Here is a 12,239-nt window from a genome sequence, read left to right on the forward strand (position 1 = left end):
TATAGGCTATATTTTAACTACAAGGGTGATAAAGCGTAGTGTTTGCTAGTGTTTGAATAATATGTCAATTTTATTTTTCAGGACCTCATAGATATTATTGAACAAAAACACGAGGAAAGATTGAGAGAAAATAACAAGAGTCATAATAATACTGGCTATGCTTCAATGTTAAATCTTTTTTCAATTCATACGAGTAAATCTGGAAAAAAAAATCCTGGGCCTAAGAAAGACAGTCCATGGAGATGAAAGACAAAGATTGCCAGGGATGGGGAAAATGTGATTTTTCAAAAAGAAAATTGTCGTTGTTTTCTTAAATTACAGTTTACATGTTAGGATTATAAGGCCAGTGGATGAAACATAAATTATTCTAAGTGATGTTTAAAACCAACATACAGTAAAAGCTCCATATTCACGCTTCCTTTATTCGCGTTTTCACTATTCGCGGATTAAAAAATTGCGACTCGATTCCTATATTCGCGGCTAAATATTTCGTTATTCGCGGATCTGACTGACGAAACTGACGTAAAAGCTGCAAATTTAAACTTTTAACATGCAAATACCTATTGCCGAAATTGCGAATGGATGGTTTAAGAATGCCACAGCTTAAAATCACTCTGAAAAAAGAAGCTTTTAAAAACTGTCAAGCAAGAAAAAATTACAAAATACTTTAAACCATCGTCTAAGACTGGTTTTTTCATTATATATTTGTTATATATTTTGTCATCCAAGAATGTATCCTTTATAATCCCATATAAAATACCATTCTATATTCACGTATTCTGTACTCGCGACACATTTAGAGAACGTATCCCCCGCGAATAATGAGCTTTTACTGTATTAGACAACTTTGTATCTCGAAGGTACCCAATTATTGTAATGTTTAGCAATTTGTTTAATTGGTAATTAGGTATATAATAAATACAAATTAATATAGAAACATGGTCTTTTTAACCGATTTGACAAGTATGTTTTTATGTTTGTTACTTTATAAATTCGTCATTTAATAACCAATTTTGAAAATTCTTTTTTTGTTTAAAAGAGTGTACTTCCAGATTGGTCCCATTTAATTTTCATTATCATCATCATCATCATCATCATCATCATCATCATCGGTTCAGTAGTTAAAAAAGCTGAAATGAGTGAACGAAATTGCTCATACTGTGGCGTTATCGGTCGTGTCAAAAAAAACAAAATAATGGCATAGCACCGCCTTCAAACCCATCAATAGAAAGGACATAGGTACGATGTTATTTTTTGCTTTATACCTAATGCATCTTTGAAGTCAGTTCAATTTATTTGTGAAAAAGGTTTTATTTATTGCCTAATAAAAAATATTTTATTTAATTTACATCGCATACAACGAAACATGTCGAATAAATAGAGTGGGTAGGTTGATGTTAGTAAAGTGGATAAGTAGGTGCTGCCTGTCTTTGTATGTGACGAGTATTTGTTAACTAAAACGTGAGAGCTTCATTGTTGTATTCTTTGCTACATGCATAACAATGTCTAGACTATTAGCTTTCACGAAGATTAATATAGAACTTCTTTACGACGGGTAGAAAAACATTAAATAGATTTTTAAGTGTCGAACTATATCTGACTCAATTATCGATAATATCTTGCAGGAAAAACAGAAGTTATTTCGTTATTTTTTGTGATTTGAGACAAGGAATAAGTAAAGTACTATATTACTCGCACACGACACTTTTATTGGTATACAACTTATCTCCTATTTTTCTATCTTACGACTCTTTACAAAATTACAACAGACATATCGACTATAATTATAAGGGCAGTACAGTGAGTGTTTCCACACGAACAAAATAATTTACAAAAAAGCAGTCAAACATATACATCACACGTATTAAATAACTAAGGGCGGTTTCAGACTAACGTTTTATTCGCGCGTATGAGATCGTTTTTGGAAGCGCATGTAGACGCGTATAGGCGCGCCTTTTGGCACACGCTCGTTTAATAGGAGCGTTGATGTGCTTCTAAGGTCGTATGTGTTATGATGGTACTGACACGACACCACCGGTTCGAGAAATATGCCCGTTTGCGCGAGTCGGGTTTTTTGAAGAGCGTATGCTGAAACGACCATATACGCGCAAAAAAATACGCTAGTCTGTAATCACCCTAAATAAATAAGTCACACGAGCTTCGATCGCGGCCGCGACAGCCGACGTCGCCCGCGCCGCCCGGCCGGGGCCGACGCACGCGCGCTCTTTGGATCCGAAAACAGTTTATGAATGTCCACGCGACACATTCGCGAACTCGCTGTCGCTAATTCGTATGTTTCACGTAATCTGTCTCGTAATAGGCGGTGGCGCCGTGCGCGCCCTTCCTATCGAGCGCACGAACGCGCACGAAAAGAAACGCGGCCACCAGCGACGCGACCACCAACACTAGCAACAACATCACGAGACCCGCCACGAACGACGGCACCGACATACATATCGTTTCTGGATCACTTGCGGGCGATTGAATAACTACTGTTTCGTTTTGTGCTGCGTTGTTGAGCGCGAAGTTGACGTCTCCCGGCGCTACTACTTGAATAATCCGACTCGTGTTTACGTCGGTCATTTCTTGCGCGTCACGTTTGTATATACGCGTGGGAGACGTTTCTCGTCGTCTTCGTATTCCCACCAAACTTTCTGGTAAATCTTCTACGGACCGTGGACGTCCTCCCAATGTTGCTAAATTGCCGTGTCCTTCGTCTTTTCTTTTTACCGTATTGTAGACTCCACGACGGCCAGGTGGAGGCGGAGGAGGTAGGTTCACATCGTCGGAATCGCGAGCGGGAGCAGGCGATGAGGGGTTGGGGGCGTTGGGTGTTGAGGAAACCTGCGCCTGTGGTGGAGGCACTGCGTCGTCTCGTTTTTCTGAATAAGCTCCTGCGGAATCGGCGGGGTGACGTGGATCTGGGTAAGCTGGTGGCACGCCGTACTCTGCATGAGGCGCCGGCGGTGGTGGACCGTATTCTCCGTGGACTGTGTTGGGTAATCCGTATTCTCCTGCACTCAGAGCGTTACCACCCAATAATGGAACTCCATACTCTCCGCCTAAACCACCACATTTAGGTTCGGGGCAGTTGTATCGACAGACTTGAATTACACATTGGAAATGGACGTTCATCGAGTCAGGGAATTTGAACGCTTGGAAGTAGGCGAACGATACCACAGAGGCTGATTGACCAAAGTTCTTAATTTTCTGGAACTTACTCATAATCTTAGGTCTGACAACGCATCCGTATTGATCGACCAGTTGAATAGGAGCTCGTTTGCCATCGTGCGCTACGCAGTTCCTGACAAGCATATCGAATTTGTTTTCGTCGTCTTTAATTGCGAGTACCATTGTCATAGTCTGTCCTATTTTCACTATACCCGACACTTCTGATGCCCACGGTCCTTTGCCCACTTGTATTTGCATCCAGCATTGCAGGTTGTCCCCGAGAAAGTTGGCCGTAACTGCATGTAGCATATCTACTTGGAACGGTCTGAACGTTACTGCTTTTTCGTAGAAGTCGTACCACGTGCATCTCAGTTTTCGTGCCTGATCCCATACCTCTTGCACGTAAGGGTCGTATTGGACTATGATTGTGTTTTCAACATAGGAACCGCTCGGTGTGGGGCTGCCGTACGCTGCGACATTGTGATTACCCGAGCTCGTCATGCCGCAGCTGTTGAGGAATATTTCGAAGGTGGCACTCAAGTGTCCAGTGCCAGGTTTTAGATGCATACAGTGGGGGTCACTGTAGAAACCCTTCGAGAATATCATCCCGTAGAACGGCCGGTCGAATTCTATATTGACGCGCATGTGGGTCTTTTCACATTGTACTTGAAGATGTTTTATTTTTGGGCTGTCCGGAGTAGCGAGGGGCCAGGGGTCGTCTGAGTGCGCGGCGGGCAGCGGCGGGCCGTACGCGCCGCCTCTGTGCTCCAGCGGCAGCGACGCTGAGTCTACGGGGGGTTCGCATGTTGCATCCTGGAAAGAAGAAAATAATCAAATTAGTTAAGTAGTGACAGACTTTCATCTAACGTTAATTAGAATACAAAAAATATTTCTAATTATGGATAACCTACATCTACGTATTAATTTTGGCTTTAACACAAATAATCCCATTTTGCAGTAGGAACTACTGTCTAAAGTAAGCTTAGAATAGTGGCAGTAGTGGCGGTATTTTACGGTAACTTCCAAGGTATGCTACAAGTAGATATGCTTAGTGGCTATTACCATGATATCCGACGATAGTATTTTGGTATATACCTATACTAAATGGCACGACTAATGATTGATCGTGCTGTGGATAATATTATATTATAACTTAAAGTAGGTCACCTATTCCGTCACAGTCACAAATTTCATTAAAATCGTTCATTAGTTTAGAAGTTTATCGCGGAAAAACGTGACCCGAAAATTTGGAAGGTATACTAGCGATCACCCTAATAATCGTAGTATATTGGCATTCAACGATTCCTAAACACGGTTGCATCGAAACGTTTATAATGAATGCATCGCTGGGCGCGCATTCCTGGTGCGCGGACGTCGCAGTCTAGTTGCCGGCACGCGTTCGCATCTCACTCGCTCATTCTTTCCGACTTTCTACAAGATGGATAGCGCAAGATCAATTATAATATTAATCAGCGCAACCGCAGCGAGATGAGATCCGCCGGCTTTCACGCTGTTTCACCTGTACCGGCTTTTATAATCGCTTATGTAAGTTATTAGCAGATAAAAGCCTGAATAGTTTCACGGTTACGGGGTCGAACTCTAATCTGTGAAGTTTAAGGTTTGTTTCGGCTCTTGTTGGCTTAGGAATGACGACCTAGCAGTAGAAAGCGCAGTGTTGGTCTACCCCCCACAGGTGGACTGACGGTATCATGATTGATACCTGCCTGCTTGGGATCGTGATGTTTAGTCCTTACAAAAGGACGTCCATCAGCTGATATGATGATGATGATGATGATTGTTATAACCACACTTGGATTAAGGTTTTTGATAAGTTGGAGAGACAGGGGAATGGTAGTTGACTAGATAATTAAAAAACCTTAATAGCTTCAGTTAGGAGGGTAAACCGTAATCGAAAAGGTGTTAAGTTCGATCTCCAATCGATGCATTTTTAGAAGAAGTTTTGGCTTAGTTTGAAAAAATATTAATAATGTTGTTTAAAAAATAAAGAACCCATGATTAAGTTGTTAAGTACGGTTTCTTGACCGTGGAGCTATTGATATTTAGTATTTTTATTAGACAAGTAGAGAATCTCTTAATATTTATATGGTAGGTAGATTGCTATAAATATTTATTAGAAAACCTCTGCTTGAAGCCCTTAAAAGTTGACGTTTTAAACGGCATTTTTCGAAAGCTATGTGACTACTAGGGATGATGAAATATGTTTTTTTCAAGTTATACTTGGACTATTAAGGGTTTGATCCTTTGTAACGTGCTATTACCAAAACCGTTACAAACAAAATTCCATAGTTGCCTACGGTACTAACATGCCTTCGAGAGAGCATGAACTAACAAATTACCTTAACAGCCGAACGTAGAATCTCCTCCTTTTTGGAAGTCGGTTAATAAAAATGAGAGATATCTGTCTATACGTATCTGCCTACGTATACGCAAAAATCGATTCAGTCTGAGAGTAAGAACATTCCAAATCACTTCGCAGACGATTGCCTCTACGAACGATCGTCGACATCTGCGTAAACCCGGGGCCTCGCTCGCTGTCGTATTTTCTAAACCGGTTAGAAATTACCCACTGCTCGAGATAGCGAGAAAATCAGCAGACCTGCCACTTGTATACCAATAGGTATGCGCAACACAAAAATAGCTTTCTGCAACTACAAATAAGGATAGGTATGGATTTAACATATTTCGTTACGGTCGTTGTTAACGAAAGTCGAAAAGCGGAATGATATTCACAAACGCTACCTTTCTTTACGGACACATCGTAAAGATGTGAAAGCATAACATCGTTACGCGTGTATCATTCCAACATAACTTTTTAACACGTCGAAAGTGTTTATACGATTTTCAATACTAACATTATAACCCATGGTGTTTCGGATCACGAGCCTGAATCCGAGGCCTGGGCTGGGCTATGCAATTTAGATTTTTTCTTGTTGTAGTGCTGGTATTACACCCATTACAATTTTTCTTTCGCCCAACACCCGTTGGTGGAGTGGTGAGTGTAAGCTTCATGTCCCATCTCCAAGGGCCTGGCTAAGTACCCAAAGGACCGTTAAAATAAGTTGATGATGATTAAGATAACGTATGAACATGAAAAATTCCACTGTCCTCTCCAACGAAGCAAAAGCTTGTGCTGTGTCTGCTTGTGGGCATGATAATAGTGCAACGGTCGGGAAACGAATCCGAGACTTTCTCAGATTTAGCTTCTACCAGTCAATTCATTAACTTCGACCAGTGGCGTAGCTAGGTAACGAAGGGCCCTGGTGCAAATAAAAAAAGGCCTCCCTACTATCTACTCTGGTTAGGTTTTATCTAGTAAAAAATAATTCGATCGCGATTTTCTGGTAAGGATTTGAGGTCCCTCTGAGCTTTGGGCCCCTGGGGTAGCTGGGTCTAATTGAATAAACATCAAATCAATAACAACCGCATTTTTCGTAACCTTACCTCTTTCTGTTCCCCCGCCATTACAGTTAATTAATGCTTGTAAGAATATTAAAGTTAAGGGTGGGCAACTGTCATGCTAACTTATTTGAAATTAAGGATTTTAACAGTTAAAATGGTCATTATTGTTTTTGTATTTGGCCGTAAATCATATAGATACCGCTAGAGCAGCTAACTGTCCATCTTCACGATACGACGTGCGATCGCGTGTATCTGTATTTAATACTAAAACGTTATTCCACTGATACAAGTATGCTGAAAGCTTGATACTTACCGTTTCGCCATTCTCTCTCAATAATACAAGAATAATTAGAAGTCTGCAATTTACATAACGTTAAGAAATAAGTTAAATAATCATTTTATATAGCCTACTGCCTTGGTAAATGAGTACATTGTGATCACTGAGTTTCGGAGGTAATATAATTTATTAATGTTTTTTTAGATCCTTAAATATATATCGGTTAAAACACCTGCTTATAGAAAAATGAAAAGTAAAATTCGTTTAGGTACAGCATTAATTGTTGTTGCAACATTGTTACAACAACACTTAAACAGGGAAAACCCTGTCACAAAAAATGAGAATTATCTATAGTCTATTTATATCATAAAACAGTTCTCCGCTGCACCTGTCTGTCTGTCTTTTCGCGATAAACTTGAAAACCACTATTTTCATCAATAAATAGAGTGATTCACGTCGAACTTGCCAATATTTTGTGTAAATTGATTAAAATATGACGATAATTGTTGGAAGTGCCGAAAAAAGTTAAGCCGTCTGGGAGATTTTATCGAAAACGTTGCCTATCCCTCTCATTATGAGACACAAATATATATATTATTTATTTATTGCATTCTGCTTTCGTAGAATCTCCACGCTGGGCCAGTCTCGGGCGTCAGCTAATATATTATACTCGTACGTTTTTTTAAACTATTTATATGAAACGCTTAACGCTTTTGCTCTTGATAGTGACCCTCTGACTGTTTATAATCATCAATGATGCCGGTGAAAAATGAACCGTAGTTTGATGACTTCTCTGACACAGTTTATAATCCTGTGAATGCTGTGATTTTCAACTTCTGGGGATCCTGGGTTTGAGTCCAAGCTTAGGTCAATTTAGGACTTTATACTTTCTAAATTGAGTTTGGTTTAGTGGTAGGCATCGTCAGTTTACCGCCTTATTGGCAAAGACGTACCGCAAACCAATAGATACCGACATGTAGGTATAGGAACAAACATGTACCGAGTAAACTCAATACCCAAGCAATAATTTTAGACTCATCGTCACTTAACATCAAGTAAGAACATAGTCAAGAGATAACTTGTCATTGAATTACAATAACGAACTGGGGCTAGATTAGAAAAAAAGTAAATTTAAAACAGAAATGTTTGAAAGTACTTGTAGCTTCTGCATCATAAGTTAGTCAGGCTACTGTCTGCTAATCCGCCATGTGGTGCGAGGCGCGCAGGGGAAAGCATCCGGCTTAGCCCACATCCGTTTCCACCGAACATGATCTGTTGTTGTGTTTGCAAAAAACAAGCTTTTAGAGTGACGTCACTTCGTCATTAGGTATCAGTCTATTCAATTAAATAGGCCCTACTTTAACAGGCAACTACAGGGCCAGGCCTCCCTCCTTATCATCATCATCCTCATCATCATTATATCAGCCGATGGACGTCTACTGCAGGACACAGGCCTTTTGTAGGGACTTCCAAACTTCATGATCCTGAGCCGCCTGCATCCAGCAAATCCCTGCGACTCGCTTGATATTGTCAGTCCATCTGTTATAGAGTAGACCAACATCACGCTTTCTGCCATTCCAGTACCTTGGGACCCCAGCGTCCGTCGGTTCTTCGAACTATTTGCCCCGCCCATTACCACTAGAGCTTCGCGACTCGTTGAGTTATGTCTTTAGTTCGTCTACCGATCTCCTCATTTCTGATTCGATCACGCAGAGATACTCCGAATCGGGGTTGTTAATGATGATGATGATGATGATGATGAGGTAAATTCGTAGATGAACGTTAACAGATAGACTGGGTTGGGATGGGAAAAGTATCCTGACATAAAAAGCCCTTTAGAAAAAGGTATAGCAGTAATACTTCCCGTGATGAGTTTTGCCACAAAAAGCTCTATTATTACTTAAAAGTCTGAAGTGCAAAATAAGTCCTGTTCCATTAAGATCTGATGTAAGAAAAAAACAGAATTTCACGCAAAAAGAGCCGCAGGCGTCGACTTTTCTTTTCGTAAATAAAATGTTTAAAATGTTATTTTGTAGGCAAAGGTCGAGGCGACATTCACATATTTAGTACAACAGAGATGAAAGTTGTTGTTTACGTAAAACGCAACTGGATTTTTGTTTGACTCTTTCTCATTGTTTATGACTCCCAAATGGATTTAAAAAACTGTTCAAAAATAAGAAAATAACTTAAATCGTAAAAAAAATTATGCCAAGTTGTTAAACTGAATTTGCATGGACTGTATTCGATTAAAATTAAAAATATTAAACAGGGAAAATCCTTAGCGTGATCGGTTGGTTGAATTGAATAATACAGTTAATTTTAACATCTTCTAGCGGAGGCCAGTGACTTCTTCCGCGTCTCGCGAAATTAAGTGTTTCTCAAATCAAAAACAAATTCCGCGGGAACCTATTATTGCTCAATAACCTCCTTTTCTATGTCCCATCATATCCCCGTTCCAGGGTATAGCCCGGACAATCTGACAGACAGTTAATAATTTGAAAATAAAAAAAAAAACAAAAAAAATAAAGCTTGGCTGAGTTCGTTGTGGACTCTTCTCGGACCAAGGCGCGTTTGGAACCCTCGTAACGACATAACTTGACGTTTCAAAAGTGCTTGTAAATTAAGCCTAATTGAAATAAATTTCTTTGAGGAAACAGTTATTTTTAAATCACAGACGGATAATTTAACTTTATTAAAGTGTTAAAGCTTTGATATGTAAACGAAATGTTATTTGATAGGTAGACACAACTAAACTTAGTAAAGTTTGGAATTAACAAAATTAATTTTATCAAAATTGATCTAACCACCACTGGTCATCCTAATCGAATAATCTTGTTCGTGTTTGCATTTCATAGTCAGAGATTACATTTATAATCTCAGCATTACACGAACTTTATAATGTAATAAGTAGTTTGCTTTAAAGCTGCCCAATAAACGAAAGTGATCGGTAATCATTTAGACTTTCTACGACAAATTGCTTTCTAACACGATGTAGCGAAGACTATTCTGTAAAACAATAGTTATACCTTGTAGCTACAATTGTAAATAATATAATGTGCGTAGAAAGCAAAGGTACTATTGCGTTTCTCACACCTAGGCAATTAACCGTTCATTTTATATTTTACGCAGTCTTATACTCTCTGTTATATTACTTTTAATGCAGCTATTGACATAATATGACATAATGTAAATTACACGACTCGGGATTCGCGGCGGCTCAGGATCGTGATGTTTGAAAGTCCGTACAAATGGCCTAAAGTGGACGACCATCGGCTGATATGATGATGATGATAATGATGATGATAAAATACACCAGTTAAGAACAGCACCAATTAAACCTGTCCCTGATAACATATATTCAAAGTTTGACCACGATGATCATTAAGTTAGTTATGAGTTATAGTAAGACTAACTTAATATTGCTTTTTGTTACTATAGAATAATGGATGCACAGTATCAATGTATTAAACGTAACAGAAAGATGATGTAGAAATATTTATCAGTCTAACAAAAATAAATACACGTATTACTTAATTGGTGACCACTAAAAAACCGTTTCATTAATAATTACGCTTGTCCATGCTGTCTAAGTGGTCTAGTTTTGTCTGTTTAGTATTAAAGATCACTGATAGAGACTTGAGTGTTATTGATTCATAAATGTACGAAACAATGATGGCCATGACTCAAAATGAAATGGCGCACGAAATGCTTACATAATTTGAGAGACAAAGCGCAAGTTAGTATACTAGTTACTAGCTGTCTCACTGGTCTAGAATTACGTAATACCTATTGAGCTTATAGCATCAAAGATCACTGATAGTGACTTCAGTGTTATTGATTCATCAGTGTATGCAACAATGGTGACTATGACTGAAAATGAAATGGCGCACGAAACGCTTGCATCATTTGAGCGACAAAGCTCAAGTTAGTACATTAGTGACCATTAATAAATGGTTCAGTAATAGTTACGCTTGTCCATGCTGTCTAAGTGGTCTAGACTTACGTAATACCTATTGAACTTATAGCATCAAAAATCACTGATAGTGTATTGAGTGTTATTGATTCATCAGTACGCAACAATGGTGGCCATGACTGAAAATGAAATGGCGCACGAAACGCTTGCATCATTTGAGCGACAAAGCGCAAGTGAAAGTGCCAGCCGCTTGGCATTTCAGCGTTCATTGACTCCACGTGACACTCGTAATTTGAAACATAAAAGTGTTATGCAAATTATTACTGCAGCGTAACTGTGACACCGGTTTAATTTTGTGTAATTTTCACTTTAGAATTGAGGAAAATTTGTAGGTTTGCCAGGAAATTCGTTTTGACGCGATCTAACAAAATTTATGTAATGTAACGTAATGCGACGATAGTTATTAATCGTTGATCGATATTTACTTTTTATAAAACTGTATTTAGTATAATTATTTTATAATTATAATTTATTGTATTTGGGTAAGGTATTACAACCTTTTATATTCATTTACGTTATAGTACTTAGCGGTAAACTTTACTAGAATATCTATATTTAATTTTTCCAATGTTAATTTTTCCTTTTTGAGAATAAAGAAAGAAAAGCCCTTATCTATTATCTTATCGTAGGTATACAAAATTAGTTTCAAATTTTCTAATATGTTATTTAAACGATTGCCTGTTTTAGTGTTTTGCGTTACAAATATTCAATTTAGAATATAGTGCCCACATTTTTACTACCAATTCTTTAAGCTATTAGGGCTCGTTTCAGATCGTCGTGTGAGCTTTCGATTATTGAAGTCATTATATATTTTTGATAATTTATCAACAAACATTGCATATATGAAAAGATTTTGTCAACAATGAAATCTATCAAATGGTAAAAATATTAAAATGATCAAGAACCTTGTCATTAAGATTCGAATTTCATACTCGATCTAGTTTAAAAAAATATAAAATAGAAAAAAATTTTCGGAAAATCTTTACTCAGTATAACAGTTAACGATGTTACCCTGAAAGTTAGATTAAGATTTAGTTCTTTCATGTGCGATCATTGTATGCAGTTAATTTCCAATGGCAGTGTTTTCTGTAAGCGCTAACGGAATCATTAGCCTACTTGCCGGCAACAAGAGCGGAAAAAGCTGAATAATGTATATTGCAAAAAAACACAACGAATCAAATGTTTACAAGGTCAGTAGTAGAACGCTGTGTACAACTGTGACTTAAAGAATACATACCAATCATATAAATACGAAAGTAAGTCTGTATTGGCTGGTGGGAGGCTTCGGCCGTGGCTAGTTACCACCCTACCGGCAAAGACGTACCGCCAAGCGATTTAGCGTTCCGGTACGATGCCGTGTAGAAACCGAAAGGGGTGTGGATTTTCATCCTCCTCCTT

The 12,239-nt window shown here is 38.5% G+C and overlaps 1 protein-coding gene across 3 annotated transcripts in view; it reads right to left on the reverse strand.

Moving 5' to 3' along the window:
- Positions 1–1,688: 1,688 nt before the first annotated feature.
- LOC112051071 (cuticlin-4) overlaps positions 1,689–12,239 on the reverse strand; it is a 37,961-nt gene continuing 27,410 nt past the window's right edge. For all 3 annotated transcript variants that reach the window (XM_024089547.2, XM_052881537.1, XM_024089546.2), the window contains one exon: positions 1,689–3,984. In XM_024089547.2, the coding sequence (XP_023945315.1) occupies positions 2,284–3,984 (1,701 nt within the window). In that variant the 3' untranslated portion in view covers positions 1,689–2,283. The remainder of the gene's footprint in view (positions 3,985–12,239) is intronic.

This window comes from Bicyclus anynana, chromosome 1, assembly GCF_947172395.1.
Source record: "Bicyclus anynana chromosome 1, ilBicAnyn1.1, whole genome shotgun sequence".
NCBI lineage: Eukaryota > Metazoa > Arthropoda > Insecta > Lepidoptera > Nymphalidae > Bicyclus > Bicyclus anynana.